Source organism: Calliphora vicina, chromosome 1 (assembly GCF_958450345.1).
Source record: "Calliphora vicina chromosome 1, idCalVici1.1, whole genome shotgun sequence".
Classification (NCBI taxonomy): Eukaryota; Metazoa; Arthropoda; class Insecta; order Diptera; family Calliphoridae; genus Calliphora; species Calliphora vicina.
This window is the reverse complement of record NC_088780.1, coordinates 151791451-151815704: the sequence shown is the minus strand read 5'-3', so window position 1 is coordinate 151815704 and position 24254 is coordinate 151791451. Positions and strand designations below refer to the sequence as shown.

Below are 24254 nucleotides of genomic sequence, written 5' to 3'. Positions count from 1 at the left end.
TTATCGCAAAGCCACATGTAATAGGATCAAAATGAGATATCGATCACAAAAATTGATGGATTCTTTTCGTATTTATTCACTATTAAGGGAATTCGTTCATTTTCATAAAATTGTATGTACTTACAAGCGTGGGCTTTGAGTGTAAATTTTACATGTGTTTTGTTATTGTAACAAAAAAAAACTTTTACGACAGACTGTTGGATATCGTTTGATTTTACGCCCACACATCAAACTAGTTTTCGCAGACCCATATTTAGAATAGAATCAATCGTCTCCTTTGAAGTATTTGGTTATTCCCTTAAAACCGCATCTGATAAAGCTCCCTACGTGTTATAATTTCCAATTGATTTTCAGAAATTTCTAATTGAATTTGAGAAGTTTGAACTTTTATTTTAGTTTAATGAAATGCAATTAGAATATACTGAAATATAATTAGAAATTTTTAGAGATTTAATTAAAAACTTCTGAAATTTCTTAAATTCAGTTAGAAACATCGAGGTAGGTAATATATTTCGTGAAGAACCTCAAAAACGGTTGTCGATGCTTCTAGAGAATTGATATTGCATGGGCCCAAATGATTATTTGATTGATTAATGCCGTCCCAAACTAATTCCCCTTCATTGATTGAAAACATGTTATACATGAATGCTAAAAACCCAGGAACATTATATTGAGGAAATTCAAGCATTGAGCATTAGGTCAAAAGACATTTTAGGTCAAAACTGAATAGAAATGGAGCCCAAAAGGTGATTGGATCACCGTAAAACTTTCAGTTGAAAAATTTACCCTTAGCTTAATTCTGAAATAGTTAGAAAGCTTTATTCATCTCAGCCAAATCTTTTATATTATCCACCCATACTTAATCAGAATAAATACTTTTTATTTAAATTGGTTTTGTAGGACATTATATCCAAAAGGTTATATATATGTATGTATGTATATTATTTTTCTCCATTACCACTCATGGAAACATATATCTTCCACAAAACTTCTCCATCATACAGGATTTGTTGCAGTAATGTAATTTTACACTGCCCTTGTTCTTGCAGTGTCGCGACATGTCGTGCGACTCCTTGTATTCTTCTTGTGCCTTGAGAATCACACTCTATATCCATTCTTGTTATACTGTCAGGATTATTTCTGATAGTATGATCGATCCACCTCCATTTCCTACGTTTTATTTGTGTTAGTATGAGTTGCTCGTTGGTCAGGTTGCAGAGATCCGCGTTGCTGATGTTGTTAGTTCTGAATATTCTGCATATGATTCTGAGGAACTTCTTGATGAATACCTGTAGCTTTTGTTTGATGGTGTTCGATACTAACCAGGTTTTACTTCCGTACAACTGAGTAGACTTTACACAGGTAACTGAAGCTAATTGCTGAAAATTCTGGATCTTTGATTTTATAGTACACAACACAGATTTAATAAAAAGTTCCAGTTATTTTCAAATATACTTTTGAAGTTGTCATAGAATACCCTAATTAAAAGTGTCGAGTAGTCAGAAGTAGTCTAGTCAAATAAGAAATAGTAGCCCGACGAATTGATTTTTTAAACAGGGTACTTAAAGTCACTTCAATTAAATTGTACCCTACTAGATTTATTGTCTGTCCATGTAAATTTTACAATATGATTATAAGAAGAGATTTTAAATTTACATGCGATCGAATTGTTTCAAATTCAAAATGTTTATTAATTTTATAAAGAAAAGCTTTTAAAGCTCTACGCATCTACTGTGTAGCGTGCAACACAATTCGTTTAATACTTATCTATAATACTCTTGCTTATTGTATTCAAAGTTTATTTATTTACAGCTTTTAATAATTTTGTTTTTTTTATTATGTTTTGTTTAACATCGAGCACATTGTTGGGAGCTGGTAAATAAATGTTTTTTATAATGAATTTACTATATTTTTGTAGTTGTAAAATTGTATCTCAGAGCCCTCTCCTGGCTGTTAATCTCTTCGGGTTTGTTTTTTCGACATTTCGACAAAGTATCTGCAAGTTTTTAATATTCATTCATACAATTGTTAGTTGGTGGATTTTATTTATTTAAAATTGTTGTTGTAATTTTTGTTATTTTCCACTAAACTTTTGCAGTTTTCTTATTATTGTTATTGGCGATGTTGTAGTTATTGCTGTTGTTGTGGTTGTTGTACTGCTGTTAACGTTTATATCCGTTGTTGGTTTACTCAACCATATTTCATCTAACTGTTGCTGTTTGCTGCCTTTTCAATTTCAGCAGTATGTTTTTGTTTTTATGTTTTTTTTTTCATTTATTTATTATTTTTTTTCGTATTTTTTTTAGTTACAAGCCACCAACAAATTTCAATTTCATTCAGTTACCTTACGGTACGGGTACTGAACTGTTGTATTAATTCGTATTCAATAAAAAAAATAAATAAAATATTGAACGAAAAATTTAATTTTTATTTATCGATTTAAATTTCGACTAAGTAAAATACAAAAATTGTATTTGCTTGAGTGTTTATCCTGTTTTAAACAAAAATTAAATTGAAAATTCAAGTGGTTTTGAAGTGTATAAAGTGAGTTTAAAAGAAAACTCTATTTAAAATATGTACTGCTAATAGAGAAAGCTTTCATTTTCTGTTTATAACTATAAATTAGAATTTAAAGGTATCAATTCTTACTAATCTGTAATTAGCTTAGTACTAAGAATTTAAAAAAATAGAATATATTTTTATATTTTTAAAAGCTTTAACTATTAAATTGGTTCTATAAAAATATTTTAAAAAAGTGCTTGGATTGTTAAAAAGTAATTAAAAATTTTTTTTTTTGGACAAGTTAAAAAACATACAAACTGGTTTTAAAATGAACCCTATTGTAAAAATTATTTTTTATTTGTTTAACTTAAACTTTGGTTTATTTTGTTACATTAAAACGACTTAATATTATTAATTGGGGAACTAAAGGTAGGGTCACACATGACAAATATTTGACCACTAAATTAAATACATTTGAATTATTTTATTTATTTGAAAAACTTATTTTACTTAGGATGATTCAAAAGAAAAAAATTAAATTTATTTTATTTGATGCTGTTTGATCTTACAAAACACTTGTAAGAGTAAACACATCAAACAAATTTGTTCTAAAAAAAGTGGTTACGTTTTTTTGAGGAAATATTTGCCATGTTTGAGTCAAACATTTATAATGGAAATATGTTAGAATTTTATGAACAAGATAGTGAGTGATATAGGCCTGATTATATCTATCAAAAATTTTAAGTAATGATGTAAGCATCATAAAGAAGTTTAAGTTAGGATGCACTACTTTTTGTATTTTTTTTTTTTAAATTATTGCTATAAATTTTTTGTAGTTTTATGTTTCATTGCTAATTGTAGAATATTATAAAAAAATAATTAAAATTTCCAGAATTTTCTGGATTCTCGGGAAATAATTGTGGGTGTATGACTTAAAAATTTGGACATTTTTTAGTTTTTATTTTGAAACATTTGTACAATTCAAATTTATTCAAAGTATTGGCCATTGTTAGCTATGTTTTTTTTCTCGTCTTTTGAGCAACACAAGGATTCCGAGTCAAAAGAAATGCTCATCTTTTGAGGCCAAGAACAATTTCAGATACTCTATTCTTATTCGGACGGGGCATGGTCTGGACTTTAAGGCGGATGATGCAAAACTTCCCAAAATAGTTTTTAACAGGTATTGGCCGCATATTCTGGACGTTTTTCGGCCAATGCTCGTTTTAAACAAATCAGTTGGTACAGGTTCGCTGTGATGTTCAGATTTCATAAGCTCATAATAAATAGAACCATTTTGGTGCGATATGTTACAAATCTTAGCGCCATGGATATTTGGCATTGGTGTCGATTCGTCTGGTTGGCCGATCTTCCCTTAAGATCTCTTTCGCTTCGTGTAATGGACCCACTTTTCATCGCAAGTTGATTCATTGCAAAAATTATTTTCGTTTATAGCGTTAAAGCAGCTATAAACCCTCAGCTTCAATTCGTATGGTAACCAATTTCCCTGCCTTTGGATGGTTACTGCTGCTTGCAAACATTTTGAAATTACTGATAGAGTAGCTCGCAATGATTTTGCAAGCTCTTTTTGAGTTTGACAAAAATCTTCATAGAGTAATGCTTCCCAAAATCAAAACTTCTGAACCACACAAACCGTTTCTCGCACGTTCACACCGATAAAACACATTCATCATCAGCTTTGGTGAGCAATCGGTGTGCTTCAGCGGGACTTTTTTTAACAATGAGTATTTGTGGTAAAATTTGTCTTTTCTACAGACGGACGGACTTAGCTATTTCTTGTTAGAATGTTATAAAGACCCAGAATATATATACTTTTGTGCATCTGCGATATGTTACAAACGGAACGACAAAATCAATGAACCCTATATTTTTAAATAGTTACAGTTACGGTCTACGTTAAATATGAAAAAGGGATAATTCAACTCAAGTTTGTCCAACTTATGTCCAATTATCCCTTCAAAAAAATAAGATTTGTCGAGTTCATCAAAATAGGCATTTTTTGAGATGATTTCTTCGTAGCCTAATTCACGGATTTTTACCATGAAAACTGCACACACGTGTGCAGTTTCCCTTTCTGCACCCGATTAAGAGCAAACGCGACAGCGATCTTGCGGTTAGATGTAGAGACCTTTCGTTCGTGTACGACCACAACTTTCAGACTCATTATTTACATTTTGATATTAAACATTTTTTCAATATTCAGTCGAAAATCAATTAAAGAGCTTTCACAAAAGCTGTACTTAATGTTGCATTACAACTTCTTATTGTAAGTTTTAATAATATTTATAGTTACAAGCCCAATTCTTGTCCCATAATTAATAACAAACGATAAATCATATATTGGAAAACTAGATAAATGTTGTAGGTTTTTATAATTGCAAACATTTGGTTCTAGGTGTCCAAAAATCTTCGCAGAACAAAAATGTACTTTTTGTTCTGCACCTCCTCAAATAAAGATTGTGTCACCATCAGATCGAAAAGCATGATTAGTGAGACAAATGTGAATTTCAAGAACACTTGAAAGCGAATGATTGATATATGTATAAAATTGTTTTTTTTATAATTTTAAAACAATATTGAAAATTCCATTTAACATTGAATTCTTTGCCACCTCTGCTCTATTAAACTTAAAGTTATTTCATAAATATTTTATCTTGACATTTATTTTACTTCAAATAATAATACCTGTTTAAAGATAAGCATATGAAAATTACATAATTGTCTTATTTCACTTTAAGCACCGCAATGATTTATTCAAATCACTTCAAGTCGCCGATATTGTTTAATGTTTTACGATAAAAGAAAAAAAAACTTAATAAAATGGTCAAGAAAAACTTCATGCAAATACAACTAACCAACCAACCAACCAACCAACAACAATCGTTTATTTTGTAATTGTCACATTCGTACATGAATAAATAAATAGAGAAATATGTTTGTAAATGGACATTAATGCATTCAAATTACAATAAAATTTGAAATTATTTTATTAAAATAACGGCAACGTGAGTAGACAGATTGATGGGCGGCACCAAGTGCTCAGATAAATAAGTAAAAACAATCTACTACTTACTCCCTGTCTAATGGATAGAGCCGAAAACGGCAACAAACAATTTAACCATAAATAAATAAATAAATAGAAACAAAAACATTTATTTATTATTGATAAAGGTTAATAACACTTTCTTTTTCCAATTGTTTTTTTTTTTGTTTTTGTATTGTATCTTTCTTGTCGTTAAGGAAAATATGTGTAAGTAATATGAAAAAATAGTGACAATATCTATATGACCGACCACACTGCACAACACCACCATGATGAAACCCAAAGACGGAAAACAACTAACAAAATACAGACAGTTAGTTATACATAAGGTAATGGTCATAATATGGATACTTCATTTCATACTCACATCCATTTGAAATTTACATACGATTGCATACTTTACAAACAAAACAAATGAACGATTGCATACAGACGATTTATTTATTTATTAAGTAATCGAAATTCAATGCAACACTTTGATTACTTACTTATGTAGTTACTTGCATGCTTACTTACTTACTTACTTACACTCGAATACTCTCGTATCCAAAAATTAATGAATTACAATGAATGATTGTAAGCGGAGGTGGTGGTGGCGGTGTGTTGTAAGTGCAAGAGTGTATTGTCTGTGTATCTCTGTGCATTTAATCTGCAATATCAAATTCAAAATTTCAAAGAAATAATGTTGATAATGACAAAGTTTTATATGCATACTTACACTCCCATATACATACATACATGCTTGCAAGAGTCATTAATATGACATTTTATATCAGGGTTGAATGAGATTGATTTGAATTGTATGATGGCTTCATGATCTTTTTTCATTGTTGTAGGTAAAGTAATAGCTGAAAGTACAACACCATTTCTAGGGAATTCTTTAATTTAAGGTATTTTTCCTTGCTTTTAAATTGCTCATTAATCTTAAATGGATTTATACGAGATTCTAAGTTATAAAATTTACCCCGGTGTTTTCCTATTTTCCCATCAGTTCTAGGAGACTGTCCCGAAATAGTGATTTTACCCATCATTTAGGGTGGCAACTAGCTACGTAACTAGTTATTTTAACACGTGCATATCCTAAGCAAGTAGTCAACGCATTGGATTCACATAAATTAATTTACCTTACTAGCACCTAACTGGATACTTGATCAGCTATATTACTAGTTATTTAAACATGAATGAGTGCCATCATGGGATGTCAGTACCAAGCAGTTCTAGGATACACTTCCGAACTAGTGAATTTACCCATCATTTCGGGTGGGTACTAGTTATTTCAATAGCTACGTGACTAGTTATTTTAACACGTGCATTTCCTAAGCAGGAGGGTCAATTGACCCTTTTTGATTACAATGATTCATTGGATTCACATACTGGTTTAATAGCATCAATTACCTTACTAGCTACCTGACTGGTAACTTGATCAGCTACATAACTAGTTATTTTAACATGTACGGGTGCTAATTAACCTCAAATAGTCAACTAAAAAGACACATGTAAACAAACCTTCCTTCGGCAACTCTCCAATAGATTGCTTCAGGTGGGATAAAAGTAGCTATACTTTTAAAGTGTCTTCATTATAGGAAACTTAAAGACACTAAAATGACTATTGACTTCATGTTACATTACATGGGATATCAATATACTTAAGCAAAAATTAAAATACACTGTATGAGAATAATATCAACACAATTAGTTTAAACGAGTTTGTACGAATTACTCACAAAACACTTAAAGTGACTATGCACTAGATTACTTAGAGACACTTAAATGACAATTGTCTTCACGCTAGATTACCTGGGATGTATAAAGTAACCAATTGTCTTCTCTCTACACTACAAAGAGTATATACGTGTCAAATGACCAAACCCGACCATATAATACCCTACACTGAGTATATCAGCAAAAACATTTTTTTTTTAATTTCAATATTTTTTTTTAGTTTAAATAATTGTTTTTTTTTGAAAAATCGAATCTTATTCGACCTCAAGTCTTGCCGATAAAATTTTTCTATCTGAGGAAAGTAGTTTTTTCAGCTTTTCTTCTATATAATGCCTAAACTCAAAGGATAAAGATAGTTACAGAATTGAAACTGTCTCTGACTCATTATTTAAAAGAAAAAATGAGTGGAATCAATGTCGGACTGCATTTTTATAATAATTCAAAATGAGGTTCATCAACTCATTATTAAAAATGCCGAAAACAAACGATATAAAAAAAACAAGTAAGCGAGCAATATTCGGCTGTGACGAATCTTATATACCCTTCACCAAATTATACTTGAAAATAAAAATTTTAAATATTTTTAATTTTTGGAGTTTTTTAATTTTTTGGAAAAAAAAATTTTCGAATTGTTTTTTTAAAATTTAACAAAAAAAAACGTTTGTTTTTTTTTAATTTTTTTTTTTTTTTTTGGTGAAAAAAAATTCGGATTAAAAAATATTTTTCCGGTTTTGACCCATTGTAGGTCCAACTTACTATGGTCTTATATACGTCGTTGCAAAGGTCTTTGAAATATCTACCATTAGATATCTATATTGTCTATAGTAATGACTTAGTAATCCAGATATAGGTCAAAAATCGAGGTTGTCCTGGTATCTCAGCCATTTGTGGATCGGTTTTGCTGATTATAAATAGCAAACTTCTCGAAAGCATGTCTAACAGAATTATTGAAGATTTGGATCCCGGAGATATCAGGGGTCTTCAGAAAATTGATTTCAACAGACAGACAGACGGACATGGCTTAATCGACTCCGTAGAAATTACAAACGGAATGACAAACTTATATATACCCTTCTCACGAAGGTGAAGGGTATAAAAATAGAGGGAAATAAGTCTTTAACTTCTAAACGCTAAGTCCAATTTCAATGAAATTTTACATGCGCAAAGAGGAAGTGTTGTTGGGTTTTGGACCTCATGAGCTTACCAGGTATGCGTCCAGGGGTCCCCAAATTAAGACACCTCGGGTATTTTAAATTTTTAAAAGAATCTATTTTCGTATTTTGGCTTAATATAAGAAAGGAGTCACTCGATTTTTTTTTACTTTACAGGAGAAGGAAAAAACTTAATAAAATCCATAAAATATTAGACACAAAAAAATTTTAATGTAATTTTTAATAAGAAGAGACATCACAGTTTAGTTCTCATTTAAAATTTTGAAAATTTTTGATACCGAGGGGACCAGGTCCATCCAAAAAACGCCTATTTTTTATGTAAAATTCAACTTTAGGGCAAAAATTCTCAAATCGCATAGTTGATATCAGAATATAGTAACCTATTTTACATGGCCCAATATGTTCTTAATTATTTTGTAAAGGGTTCCGATAACCCCGCCCCTGGTATGGATATTATAGCCAAAAAACTAAAATATCGCATTTTTGGGATTTTTCAACACTTTTTTGAGAATTGCGGGATTATTGATTACAAATTTAAAAACTTGTTTTTATTCTTCCATTTTCAATAGAAAAACCTATATATATACATTAGAGTTCGTTTGTGACCAGGTCACTTCATTTGTTTTTCGGGTATCATAATACAGAAAAATGTCTATCGACTAGTGAAATCATATTTGCAATATATTCAACCATTTTTGCTCTACAGAAAAAGGTGCTCAAAATCCGCGTCTTTAGGTGCGTTGAATCACCACAAGGAGTGAAAATTTTCCAAAAAAAAGAACGCCATTATTTCTATTTACGCAAAATACTTCAGAAAAATTATGATCAAATTTTTGATCAAACAGTTTTTAATGGACGTTCTTTTTCCATATTAATTCTCTGCGAGTTGTAAAGTTTAAGGCAGACATGTTATATATCAGTGGATAGAAGATTTTGACTACTTTTCAAAAATGTATATAACTTTAGACAATTAAAAAATTCATGTAATACTTTTTTTGAAAAATATGAAAAAAATGCTTTTTATTTTAAATTTTTCAAATTGAAATTATATTTTTATTTATGAATATTTTTTAATGAAATTTTACAGATGCATGTATATTAGAGTTTTTTTAACTGATTTTGCGATTGTCTGCACTTTGTGTATTATTCCGCTTATAATTACAAAGCTATATAAATAGGGAACCTGCAAAGAAATGTTAAAAATTATTATTAGATCTGTTTCAAAATTCAATTGGAAATGGTGTAATAACATCAAAATAGTGATTGTGAAGTGCGATGATGTATTACACAAGTTTAATACACTGGGAGTGGGTTTATTAACAACAAAAAAGTGTCATTTGAGCCGTAAGAGTTTGTCCGTCCGACTGTCTGACATACAGCGTATTGTTGTTAAGCTTATTGTATTGTGGTGGGTCTTAATTGTATTTGACTGTATGTACGAGTACTTTTTATAAGTCACAACTTTTGTTTGTTTGTCTCCTCTTTCATTATTTTGTGAAGTACTTATTATTACTCGTACATATTTAAATATGAATTGTTGTTTATGTACTCATATGCTAAATACACATTTACACAGATCTTGTGAGATGCTGTCCGTCCGTCCGTCTGTCTGTCAATCTTTTGCGGATGATCGTCACTTTTACTTTCAATTTTATGTTTTGTTGACTTTTTCTATTTTATATACAGACAGTTTTTTTTTCTTGATTTTACCTTTTGAGAAATTTTTCACACCATCAACTAATATAAAGTGTAAAGCAAAAGGCACAATTTAAATAGTATTTCTTCTTAATGCATCTATTGTTGTCAGCATAATAATGTTTTGTTTGTAATTAACATTTTTTTATTAAATAAAAATTTTAATTAGAAAAATATGTTTAATTTTTAATTGTTATAAAGTAGACACAATGTCTGTATCTGTCTCCTTCTCTTTTTTCTCCACATTTTGTAAAGTGATACCGAATTGTTATAAAATTTCACAAAGTCATTAAAGTAATGATGGATTTTATTAAATTTGTTTTAGGTATGCAGAGCTACAAAATTAATAAAATTGCCATTTATGGTTTATTAAAGGGTGTGAAAGTCATTGTGGGTCACATCGTAAAACATGTAAAGTAGGGGATTGTGTTATTCCTTTAACTTTCCAAGATATATTTTGAATAGTTGAAAGTGTGAAAGGGAAAATTTTTATTCTTGCTACATTACTGTTGCACATTTATTTTTGCAAAGGTTAAATTAAAATTAAATTAAGTTATTAAAGAAATGTCTGTTGTTAAGATTTTTTATGCTACTTAAAAGGAATTTATTATGTATTTTAGTGAGTAACTACTACACCATTTCCAATTGTATTTCAGAAATTTCTAATTGTATTTCAGAAATTTCTAATTATATTTCAGAAAATTCCAATTGAAGTTCAGAAATTTCCAATTATATTTCAGAATTTTCCATTTATATTTCAGAATTTTCCAATTGTATTTCAGAAATTTCCAATTATATTTCAGAATTTTCCATTTATATTTCAGAATTTTCCAATTATATTTCAGAAATTTCCATTTATATTTCAGAAATTTCTAATTGTATTTCAGAAATTTCCAATTGTATTTCAGAATTTTCCAATTGTATTTCAGAAATTTCCATTTGTATTTCAGAATTTTTAATTTATACTTAAAAAGTTTCTAATTGTATTTCAGAATTTTCCAATTGTATTTCAGAAATTTCCATTTGTATTTCAGAAAATTCTAATAGCAATACAAAATAAAATTTCTGAAATACAAATAGAAATTTCTGAAATACAATTGGAAAATTCTGAAATACAATTAGAAACTTTTTAAGTATAAATTAAAAATTCTGAAATACAAATGGAAATTTCTGAAATACAATTGGAAAATTCTGAAATACAATTGGAAATTTCTGAAATACAATTAGAAATTTCTGAAATATAAATGGAAATTTCTGAAATATAATTGGAAAATTCTGAAATATAATTGGAATATTCTGAAATATAATTGGAAAATTCTGAAATATAAATGGAAATTTCTGAAATATAATTGGAAAATTCTGAAATATAAATGGAAAATTCTGAAATATAATTGGAAATTTCTGAAATTCAATTGGAAATGGTGTAGAATTGTACTGTTTTTCAGTACAATTCGAAATAGAGAAGTACAGAATAATTTTAGTCCATTTAATTAAATTAAACATAATAAAAATGTTTATAATTTTTATTAAAATTGTTTGATATGTACATTTGAAATATATGTATATGAGGTTCCATTAGAAAGTTCTATTTTTTAATGGAATCATTTTAATATATTTCACCAGCCAAACGCAGAAATTTTGATTTTATGTATGTCGAATACTGGCCTTGTAGAGTTCGGATATTTTGGACATCATGACTAATGCTTTGTTACACTATAGATTTTCGACGTATCATAATAACATAGGTCGCTTGATACGCCACCGTTCTAGTGAAACAGTAACTGAGAAACTGACTATTATTGGATCAAACAATTACTCTAATTTCATTAACATTTCTTTACACCAATCAGACCAACTAGTATTTTTTAGACTCAAATGTCCTTAAATCAATAGCATTAGACTTTTTGACATTTTTTTATTTTCAAATACGGAAATTCCTAAAACGGAGAAAATGTGTTCCAAAAACTAAGTTTTTTCAGAAAAGTGCCTACTGTGACGTTATTTACCGTGTGATAGTAAAAACTCTTAGTAAGTATTTAAGAAACATATGGGGTTATACAAATTTGGAGGCTTTTTTTGGATTGGTGCTTTGCCTTTTTACTCAAACCGAATTTTTTTTTTAAATTGGCCAAGTTTGATAGTTCTGGGAGGTGATATGTCCGCTTAAGTGAGTCAAATTTTTCTTTACACGCTTTTGCATTAAGTTATATTTCCGGATCATATAAAAGTTCTATATAGTCCCCAAGAAAATTTTTTCTACAAAAGAAAAAATACATGATTCGGTACATACTAATTTAATCCTCTTATTTGTTAACAACTGAGTTAGGTATTTGATAGGAGAGTTTACGATCTCTGTATAATTCTCTATAGTTACATATTTTGAAGTGTGAAAGCTAAGTAATTTTAAGACACCATGTCTTCACATTTGTGTTGGAGAGAACGATCAAGTTTGAAGCATACCCGATTTATTGTTATTTTTTACCTCCCGAAATAGTGTTTTTTCGCCTATAAATGTCTTAAATATATAGGCATTCATATTAAATTAAGTTTAAAAAGTTATTCAAAGTTTTAATTACATAAGTATTTTTTACCTTCGGAACTTGATAATCTTAACGTACCAAACCATTCAGTTTTCTACATAGTGAATGGATTTTTTTGTATTTGAAATGTCGAAGATTTTACTGATAATTGATTTTTACGGCCAGGTATGAATAATTGATAAATCATATTCATTTCAAAAAAGCACTCTAACTTAATATGACATGATAATGCAGTCATAATTAATATGTTATTTTCAACTTTATCTTCAACTCCAAAGAGGCCATGACTCTATAATCAATAAGTTTTACTATATAAATATTTGTATTAGTATTTAACATTAATTTGTTCAATTAATTATTTAATTTCTTTCACATTTTACCACTACGACGTTGATCTATTGTTACCATTCACACTAATTAATAACAAGAAAAAAACACTTTACTATCACGAAAAAATTAATAGTTTTTTTAAAGAAGAAATGCAAAAATATTTGTTATAGCCAAAAACAAATAACCATAATTAGGTTTAATAAACTTCATAATTACATTTAATAATAAGTTACCAAGTAATAAACAATTTAAATTATGTACAAAAAACACTTATACATATTTCACAAGCAAACTCACGTGTTGATTGAAAATGAAAGATAGAAAGAAGAAATAAATAAATCTTGCTTATATTAAATGATTTAATCATAAATAGAAACAAAATTTATAAAAAAACTACTCAAAACCAGAGGTTAAAATAACAAATTATAATTATTAACATTAACATAGGTTATGGTCGTCATAATCGTCTTCATAGTCATGCTGGTTGACCTGTTTCTTTCATTTGTTGATACTGACCACAGACATTAAAAAGATGAACTAGTGTAGCAGTATGTTTGTTTGATGTATTTGTAATGAATGCAGCCAACAACTACGTAGAAAACCGGTTAATGATTAAGTTAATGCGATACTACGTAACTTTATAGATAGCCCAAAAATTAAAAATACCCATACCGAAATAAATGTGTTTGAGTAAAGTACACTTAAAGAAAAAAAAAGTGAAAAGTAGTGAAATGCAGTTGCTTGAAAAGATCAAAATTTAATTAGTATTTCTTTAGCTAAATAAAATATTGACTATGAGTTAGCATGTTCATTTAAGTGATAATCATTAGTGTATTGCTGTTAAAAAAATGTTGTTTTAAATTTCCCAGACTTTTTTCATTCCTAGGAACTACTTGAACTTGATATGTTTTTAATAACATACAGTTATAAGGGATATCAAAAAAGTTATTTTATAATAGTTATTTTGTGACTTTCAAAATAAAAATCCATCCAAAACAGTTATTATTCGACGTAACAATAAAAGTTCCCATGAAACTCTTAAAAAAAAAGAGTTTTAAATAGCCGTCATAAAAAACATATTTGAGGATTTTTCCCGTAAAAAAAATCTTGAGCAATTTTATTTTTTCCTTCATAAAATAAAAGTCACTCGAGGAGTTTTATTTTTCCCGTCAGAAAATAAAACTCATTTTATGTAAATTGACACCTAAACTTTGCCGCTGCTCTGATCATAACAATTTATAAAATCAAATGGGATTTTAATTTGTTATTGTTTGATTCCTATTAAATTTTTGTTATTTTTTTTTCTTAAACAAATAAATTACTACAAACATTATATCAGATAGACTCAATAAAGAAAGATACTTAGAAAAATTAGAAAATAAACGAAAATAGTTTTATTTTTTGACGGGAAAAATAAAACTCCTCAAATGAGTTTTTTTGCCAACTTTTATTTTTACGTTGAAAAATAAATGTTAAGTGTGGAGTTGAGATCATTTCTGAAAGAGCACGTCCATACGAATCTATTGGTATATAACAGTATATAACTCCTTTGACTCTAACATGGAGATTTTTTGAGTTTAAATTTTCTGAAGGGTACATATCTCTTATTTTTCTCACTTAGTTATTGAACATTATAGTGTAAACAACAAAGTTTTATTTTTCTTTGAAAATTTCGAATTTTGTATCAACAAAGCGTCATATGCGGGAAGTTTAGCTTTACTTTACTTCTTTAATTTAAAAAAAATTGCAACTGAAGCACATCGATTGCTCGCCAAAGGTTATGGTGAGTGTATTCCATGCGAGAGATGTATTGTTCGGTTAAAAATGATTTCGACACGGAAGACAAAGATCGCCCGGGACAGCCAAAAAAGTTTGAAGACCAAGAATTGAAGATTGTTGTCAAACTCAACAAGAGCTTTCAAAATCATTGGGAGTTACTGAAGCACCAATTCAATACCTGTTAACAACTATTTAGAATGAAATTTTTGGGAAGTCTTGCTTCACCCGCTTTATAGTATAGACCTTGCCCCGCCCGAATACTATTTGTTTCGATCGATGCGGAACACTCTCTATTGGCTTGATTCGTTCTTGGCCTCAAAAGGTGAGCAGTTCTCACAGGTAAATAACCGATCATTATTGCCTCTGGTGGCTATGAGTACCGAGCACTGCTTTAGATTGTAAATTACAAGTTATATTGCATGAGTTATATTGCATTAAATAGCTCTTCGTGGAATTAGACTGTTGGGTTGTTCACCATCGGTCTCTTTGTGATACCCGAATTAGAGAGCTTGAAGAAATCATTTTATTCGAGCATGCTCGAGTTCATAATTAAACCATTTAGATGGAGGCATTTAACTTTTGACGTCCATTTTGAAGACAACTTCTACAGAAGTCAGAAGGGATACAGAAGATACATATACAGTCAGTCATATACAGTAAATATTGCTTTTGAAATTTCGTAGACAGTCTTTTGTCTATGCATAATCATAGTCTTGCTCTGGTACGGTAATCTGACAGACACACATACAATTCAAATGCTCTCTCCCACTTCCTCCTTCGACATTAATCCACGAGTGAAGACCTCAAAGGAAAACCAGGCGTTTTATTTGGATAAAATTATACTGAGCTTGTCAAAAATAGCTGGCTACTATACCAAGTCAAACAATCATATCAAGGCGTATTCAATATACGGTGGTGTCGAATACCACAACAAACGCAAAAGCAATGAAAACATAAACAAGCATTTTGAAAAGCATCGGATTAGTTGCACAGACCTTATTAATAGACCTTGTATAGTGCGTTTTAGATTTTTATTTTCATTTCCACTTCCCATTATAATTTGTTACGCTTTTTCCACACTAGTTTTTCTTAAAGTGTAAATCTAACAAAAACAGCAACAACACTATTAATTAAACATTAATTATGAATATGAGTTTATTCTGTCAATATCAACCCCAAAACACTTTCCGTTTTCTTAACAAAAATAAACCTCATTTAACTCATTCGTACGTACTATACTGCCATTAAAAAATGGAAAAATTTGCTCAAGCATTTGTAACACTTTATGCATGAGCATCTGTTGTTGTTATTTTTCTATATACAAAACAGATTCGTGTTGAATTTTATCCAGTCTTGGCGCTATTATCAAGCCTCATAAGACCAGGTGATGATATGTTTTGAACGTCATGAAAGAATAACAAACTTTTTACTAATTAACCAATTTTGTAGGAAAAAAAATATTTATATAAATGTTGCAACATACAACACACACATGCGAACTTAACAGCATGCAACACAATTAGTTTAGTTGCTTTCAAAGCCTCTTATCATGTTTCTTTTCCATAAATAATTATTTAAAAAAAAATAATAAAAATAATAATGAACAAAAGAAATCTTTAAGCAAAAGTAGGCGTGTAAATTTCAAAGAAATTTTAGAAAGATTGTCAAGCGTATCTTAAGCATGCAGTAGAAAAAAATTCAGAAACCTCACAAACCCACATATTAAATTTCCACAAATATGAATATTGCGAAGACAAAAATAAAAAAAAAAACACAGCAGACCTTGGGGACTCCACTCGTTCGTAAGACAGCAACAGCTGATTGATACTTTCACTTTCAACACTTTTCATTACCTCTCGAGAGAGTCCAACTCTGAAGAGGTGGTGATAAAGAAGAGTCTTATCTCTTGTTGTTATAGAGTAAAAAAAACGGAAAATGTTGTTGATCTTTTAATGCGAGTACAATACCAAACTTATATACAGACTAGTGTTACCATATGTTAAGTTTTTCCCTTTTTTTGCAAGTTTTTTGAGATGTAAAAAGTTTTGTTAAAAAAAAAAGTTTTGTAAATTTATGATATCAATAAGTTGCTGTTGAATGATAGTCTCCAAATTAATTTATTAAATAGGGATTGAAAATAATGATTAAGAACCCAAAAACATGTACTTAGGAGCTTTTTTAGAAATAAAAATGTTCTTCAAAAAATATATGGCAACACTGATACAGACACACATCGACATATACTCGTTACAATTATTGTATATGGAGGGAAGAGTCATCATTCTCTGTTTTTTTTTTCTTCTTACAATTGCATATTATGAAATTGTGGAAAAAAATTGCTTATCCAAAGATCTCAGCGAACATACAAAAGGGTTGCCATAAAATGTATACTATCAATACCGTTAAATGCATAATTATATCAAAACATTTTTGTTGCGTTCGACTTCTACTGATTTGCAAAAACTTTGTATTTAAAATAATCGATTTCCAGCTGTCTTTAATTGTAGCCAAAGGTTGGCCAAATCATTTAATATATATACCTTTCCTCTTAGTGGAAAAAAATGCAGTATCTTGTATACCCATATTGTGCTTAATTGCGATTTTAAAAAATGTTGATCTTGCAAGTTTAGATCCAGCCTATTTTTAGTGAAACTACTTACAATAATGGGAAAGCAATTTATAAAAAGTCAAAAGACTAGATATAACAATCTTCAGATATTCGAAAATAACTATTTACTTTATATGATCTAATTACAACCATTTTCCATATGAGGAGCCGCAGAACAAAAGGTACTTTTTCAAAAATTTAAAAAAATACCAAAAAATCAATTTGTAAAAAATTCGAAAAAGTACCTTTTGTACTGCGGCTCCTCATATATCAATGGTATCTACCAAAGTAACACGTGCAAAGTCCGACCCCCTTAATTTTTATCATAACAGGACACTGGCATCAACGTAATTTACACAAAGTTTAAAGACTCTCACAATTACAGTTCACTTGATATTCGAAAATAAGTATATAATAATATTCAATAAGAACTCTGTGCTAGTTGAAAAAACTGTCAAGCGGGGCAACCGGCGGGTTAAACTAATTCGATTACGCTTAATCCAGTGGTTCTAACCGTTTTTTAGGTTAGCTATTGTTTTCGAGACATACCGTTATTTCGAAAATGGAGGAGGTTGCACAACGTATACATATTCGCTTAACTCAAAAACGGTTTAGTTTATTGAATATACTGAAAAATTCCGCAATAAAATTAGCTTTAAGTAAGGCTTAAAATTTTTTTAATCTGCGCAGTCGATTTAGAAATACAGATTTTTTTTGGCAACATAAAAATAATTTTTTAGTTAAATTTTGGAAAATGCGATAGAAATTGGAAATATTTCTAAAACGACTGCGCAGATTAAAAAAATACAAAGGAATAAACAGTAAACATTTCAAGAGGATCGATAGTCCTCCTATAATGTACAAACAAACAAATAAACAGTCATGAATATGGATAAACACAAAATTCCTAATTTTAGCAGTTTTTTAACCTCCTTGAAACTTTTGAAAAGTTATTTTTGTGATTATAGTTAGCTGAATTAAAAATATTGTCTTTTAAAACAAATATTCAACCAATTTTTCCCATTTTATCCCTTTACGGTCTATGTTATAAAAAAGATATACATAGTTCCAAAAAGCCATATGTATATTTATATGGATTGAAATATTAGTTTATGTCTGAACTTTATGACAATAACAAAATTATAACAAATATATTTTTAATATCAATTCCCATACAAAATTTATAAAATTATCAGTTTTGTTATAGATTTCTGTATGACAAGTTCAGAATATGGGGATAAATATAAAATATATTTTTTCAATGAATTAGTTTTTGTTTTGTTATATTTTTAATTAAATTTATTTATGAAATCAAACATCCCAAATCCCCAAAATTCCGCTATTTACATTTATAAAATCCCGAATCCCGGGATTTGTACAACCCAGTCATATTTGGCATCCCTGGTTGATACATACAAAAGACTTAGGCAAAAAAACTAGTTCATGTTCGTTGTATGATTTTTCAATTGTTTGGCTGTTACTTTTTTAGTTTTCTTTTAAACTATTAAAAGTCATTGTTGTTTCAACTGAATAGTTTGTAATCGGCGCGTTTCTACAAGTAAATCGTTGTTGCCGCTTGTTTTGCTGTTGCTGTTTTTGTTATGGTCTTTTTTTATTATTATCAATGGGCTTCAATGTCACGGTTTGTTTTTTTTTTTTTGTATATGTAGTTTGAGGCTTTGTTTTGTTTGTTTTACCGGTAATTTATTTTTCTCACACTTTTTTATTTTTTTAAACTCATTCTCTGGTTTTTTAAGTGACTTAAATATTACATCATACCTAATTGCAAAAACAGTGTGGATGTTGTTTAACTTTAAACAAAACTGGAATTTTTTTACACTGAACAAAAATTTCCACAATTTAACCGTTGTACCTATTATTGGAACCGATATGAAATTTCGTTTTTGGTCTCAAATTTCTTAAAATTATTACTTAAAAATACAATTCGTAATTTTATATTTCTAGGACATTGTTAACCCTTTTATATCTGGGGTCAAAACACTAAATATTATTAAAAAACAAGTAAGAAAGTATGGTCGGTCAAGCCCGACCATATAATACCCTACACCAAGTAAATGAGTAAAAATATTTTTCTTTTAAAATATCAATAATTTATATTCGTGAGTGATTTTCGGAAGTGGGCTTTATATGGGAGCTATGACCAATTATGGACCGATCACCATAAAATTAGGTCGTGTGATTTATGTCTATATGAAAGTTATTTATGTTGAATTTTGTGTATATACCAACATTTTTAATTGATTTAAGCACGTTAAAGTGATTTTCGGAAGCGGGTCTATATGGGAGCTGTGACTAATTATGGACCGATCGTAACAAAATTTGGTGACATGAATTTTGTATATATAAAACTTATTTGGAGCGAAATCTGTGTAGATACATATATAAATTAAACATTTATGACCGATAAAGTCCAATTTCGAGAGGACATTTGTATGGGGGCTAGGTGAAATAATGGACCGATTTCAGCCAGTTTCAGTAGGCTTAGTCCATGGGCCAAAAAAATTATATGTTCCAAATTTTATCGAAATATCTTCAAAATTGCGACCTGTACTCTGCGCACAAGGTTTACATGGACAGCCAACCAACCAGCCAGACGGACGGATGGACGGACATCGTTTAATCGACTCAAAAAGTGAGTCTAAGTCGATCGGTATACTTTAAGGTGGGAGTTAGACAAATATATTTGGGCGTTACACACATCAGCACAAACGCATTATACCCTCCCCACTATGGTGGTGTAGGGTATAAAAATATAAAATATGTTTGTTTGTTAATATAAATGTTTGTACTATATTCAAACATGACTATTAGACCCCTTTCACACTAGACAATTTAGTTGCGCAAGTCTCTTGCCCAACAACAAAACAGCACGTACAATTTTCTTCTCCTTAACCCGACATTACCTCTGGCATCTACAAACACATGAGACTTGCGCAACTAAACTGCCTAGTGTGAAAGGGGTCTTGCTTTTTTACTTGTACTTCTTCAAAAAAAAACTGTTGAAAGCAATTTCGAATAAATGTAAATTAGACTATATAAAGAGCGTTTTTTATAGAGGCGCAGAACTTTAAATTGAAAAAAGCATTTTTTTAATATCCATCCAATTGGCTTTATTAATTAGATAACTTGATGGCATTAATGTTTAAATATGATATCGGGCATGTGGCCACCCCGAATAGGACTTCTTCAACAATCAAAATCTAGGTGGACAAAATTATTAAAATCGGTATCTTCAGAATTTGGAAAAACGAAGTTTTTCCGGTGCGCTTTATGGACCGGTTGGTGCGCTTTATGGACCGGTGAAATCATTAGTCCATATGTCTTCATAAATAACGATGGTTAGAACATTACATACAATGGTTAGCGGTATACAGATATGCTTACAAACTTTTTCGTGCCTCAAATGGAAGTCTTTAGTATTGCAGACATGTGACTTCAGTAGGATGGTTCCACATGTCACACATTGCGCTATAGAAATAAATTGAACCTTCAGGTTACTCCATGTGCGCGCTAGCGCATAATAATGCGGGATTTTGTAAAATTTTTAGCTTTTATCTTGAAACTTTTGTACAATATAAATTGATTCAAAGTATTGGCCATTGTTAGCTATATCCTTTTCCTTTCTGTCTGGCAATCTGGATACTCTGTTCTGAAGTGAAGCCTTTCCCAGATATAGCGTTTTGAATCGATCGAAACACATAGCAGTCGGACGAGGCACGGCACATTATTCGGCCAATGCTCGCTTCAAACGAATCAGTTGCGTTCAGTACAGGTTTAATGTGATGATCTGTTCAGACATTGCTACGATATCTTATGCTTCGGGTTATAGTAATGGATCCATTTTTCATCGCAAGTAATGATTCGGTGCAAAAATGATTTTCTTTTATAGCATTCAAGCATCATTTCGGACATGTAAAATTTTCTTTCGGGTCTATCTCTCTGCAGGGAAATAGTACCCAATTTCCATTCTTTTGGATGAATCCTGCTGCTTGAAAACGTTTTGAAATTGCTGCTTGATTAGCTCTTGTTGAGTTTTACTACAATCTTTATGGAGTAATGCCCCATCTTTGTCTTAACAACTTCTTCTGGCTCCAGATATGAAAGGGTTAACCATGTCAGGATGAATATTATTAGACCTTGGGATCTTCAACAATTTCAAAAATAGTGCAAAATATGGGTCAACTTAGTGTGTATTCCATAAGAATACTAAAAAAAGTCCAATATTAATTACTTTCACACTATCTGACTTTGAATAGTCTGGTTCCCTGAAGAGCTATTTACAAATTACTTTAAATTTGAATTTAAGTTAAATTCTCTAATAATGATAAGCCTGTTAAATCCAAAAGCAAGTAGCGTTTTATAAAAAAATGTTTGAAATAAATTTAAATTAATTAAACATTTATCACAACTAACCCAATTTTTGTAAATACTACATATAGAGCACTGCTAAATATACCAAAGTTAACAAACTAATGCCTAAATCTTTAACATATATAAACTAGAACTCAAACATACAAATGTTTTTTAATTACAAAAATCTCACTCCAAGCACTTATAAAACTTTAATAGATTTCAAACTAATAACAAAAATTTATTGCATTTTCAGAATACAAGTGTAAAATTCAATTACATTCTTTGCTATTTAAACAAACAACCCAAAAAACAAAATTTCAACATCACCATCTATAATGTCAGCTAGGAGAGCTAAGATACAACTTTTATTATTCTTCCTAAGTGTTACACTTAGTCATTTCACCTATGCCCAAGATGGAGTAGGCTCCTATAAAAGAATCTACGATTCTATAAATCCATCATATCCTACAGCTACCGTGCCAGCTACAGCGGACAGTCCGAAAAAGATTTATACTCCCACGTATGTAACAACTGAATTGAGATTTGGTCGAGTTTTGGATCCCGAGAAGGAAACGGTTGTCACTGTAAGAGGAAATAAGGGAGAAGATGTTGAACTGGTAGTAGGCAAAAATAGTCGAAAAGCTAAATCTGGTGAATCAAAAAGTTTCTTTGTACGATCAGCTGGCATTGCAAGGCCGGAACAGCCAAAATATTCACAAAGACCCATAGATTTGGATCTTAAACACACTCCAGCTTTACTACATCAAGCCGAATTAACGAGACAATCAAAGGAATACAAAAACCGTATGGATGATGCTATGGCTAGACAAGAACAATTAGAGAAATTAAAGCTAATTAAAACGCAAAACTTTAGGGAGCAGGAAGAAAATGTATGGCAACCAAAAATGGCTAGAGCTGGTCGTCGTTTACGATTTGAATCAGAAGAACCACAATCCTATTATCCCCAACAATATACAGAAGACATGTACTTCATGCCTCAACAAGCCAGAGCAAGCAATAGACAACCTTCTTATATACCAGTGGGTAGATCAAATCAATTTTCCTTTCCCTCTGAAAGGCAAGATGCTCCTTCCTATGCGCCAGAAAGACAATGGCAGCCAATGGAAGTTTATGAACTCCGTAATCGCAATCTAAAACAATTGCAACAACAAATGGTGCCTGTTTCGTATCCAGCAGAATTTGGCTACACCCAATCGTTCCCCAGTGAAAACTTAGATAATCTCTATCGTAGCTCCAAATATGTGCAAACTTCACCTCCACTAAACAATGCTTATGATGAATACAAGCACAACAAACATCCTGCCAACATAATCACCAAAAATAACTACACACCAGCCCGAAAACATACCATATATGTACCCAAACCAGTTATGATTACCTCCGCGGCTGTGGTCCAAGAGACAGCAGCACCACAACATCACACAGAAAGATACCAACAGCAAATGCAATTTCAGCCCACTACCAAACCCTACTACGCGCAGTCGGACCCAACCACTTATGTTCAACCTCAGGCTTCATCGCCACAAACCACTGTTGTAGATGGCCCCGCTGTTACCGTTATCGAAGGCATACGTGTGCCCGATGCACCCGAGGACAAAGTGAAAACCTGGCGTAATGCACGAGTTTTAAATAACGAATTGGTGCCATATCCCGACGGTTATATACCGCCAAAGGTGCAAATACAAACATTTGACAGATAGAGAGATAACTGAATAATGGGACCCTAGGAATTTCCATTTCCTGTTATATTCGCTTATATCTTGTCGATAAACTTCACTAACATTATTGTCACTAACATTTAGTAGAGCTAGTTGTTGTAGAAGTCTGTGTATGTGTGTGTGTTTTTAATTAATTAGCAATTGTTATTTATTAATCATATTCAAATAAAAAGTTACTATGTAATTTAGTTTGTAATTAAAAATTGTCGAATTAACTAAAATAAATATTTAAATTATGTTTTTGCGTGATTTTTATTTATTTTCTCTGGAAATTATAATAAAATTGTCAGATTCCAATGCATGTGAGTAATGCTGGTTTGTCACCAGTAGAGATGCTAATCGGTACTGATTTTTGAAAATCCCGGGGATCGGGATTTGGTAAAGGGAAATCTAAAATCCCGAAAATTATAAGAAAGAAACGTACATAATTATGCCTTTACAATTTAAAGTAAAATTTTTATTTAGCAATTCATTTTAATTAGACACTAAAAAGCATACTATTGCCTCTGTGGTTTCGTCTGCCATTTTGGAACGAATTTTGTTTCCGACATATGATGCTGCCGAAAAACATCTTTCACATTGGCAAAACCTTTTACAAATACTTATAATAAATCTGCAAAGTATTTTTCTCTTGTTCCTTCAGAAATAAAGTGATCTATTTCTTTTGAAAGTTGCAAATGTACAATATAACTTGGTTTCGTTATTGTTATTTGGGTTTTTACATTTATTAAT

The 24254-nt window shown here is 30.4% G+C and overlaps 1 protein-coding gene across 3 annotated transcripts; it reads left to right on the top strand.

Moving 5' to 3' along the window:
* The first annotated feature begins 1920 nt into the window (after positions 1 to 1920).
* Positions 1921 to 23760, top strand: LOC135959147 (uncharacterized). 3 transcript variants are annotated; one of them, XM_065510197.1, is made up of 4 exons: positions 1921 to 2027; positions 2099 to 2242; positions 2307 to 2544; positions 22037 to 23760. In XM_065510197.1, exon 4 carries the CDS (start codon positions 22119 to 22121, stop codon positions 23502 to 23504), a length of 1386 nt encoding a protein of 461 aa, XP_065366269.1. In that variant the 5' UTR covers positions 1921 to 2027; positions 2099 to 2242; positions 2307 to 2544; positions 22037 to 22118; the 3' UTR covers positions 23505 to 23760. The 3 variants fall into 3 exon arrangements, with proteins under 3 accessions (XP_065366269.1, XP_065366276.1, XP_065366285.1); XM_065510204.1 differs by having other exon boundaries at positions 2307 to 2635; XM_065510213.1 differs by lacking the exon at positions 2307 to 2544.
* Positions 23761 to 24254: the final 494 nt, after the last annotated feature.

What these genes read in the sequence shown, in the direction of transcription:
- LOC135959147 (XM_065510213.1), top strand. Translation starts at nt 22,119, where the DNA reads ATGTCAGCTAGGAGAGCTAAGATACAACTTTTATTATTCTTCCTAAGT.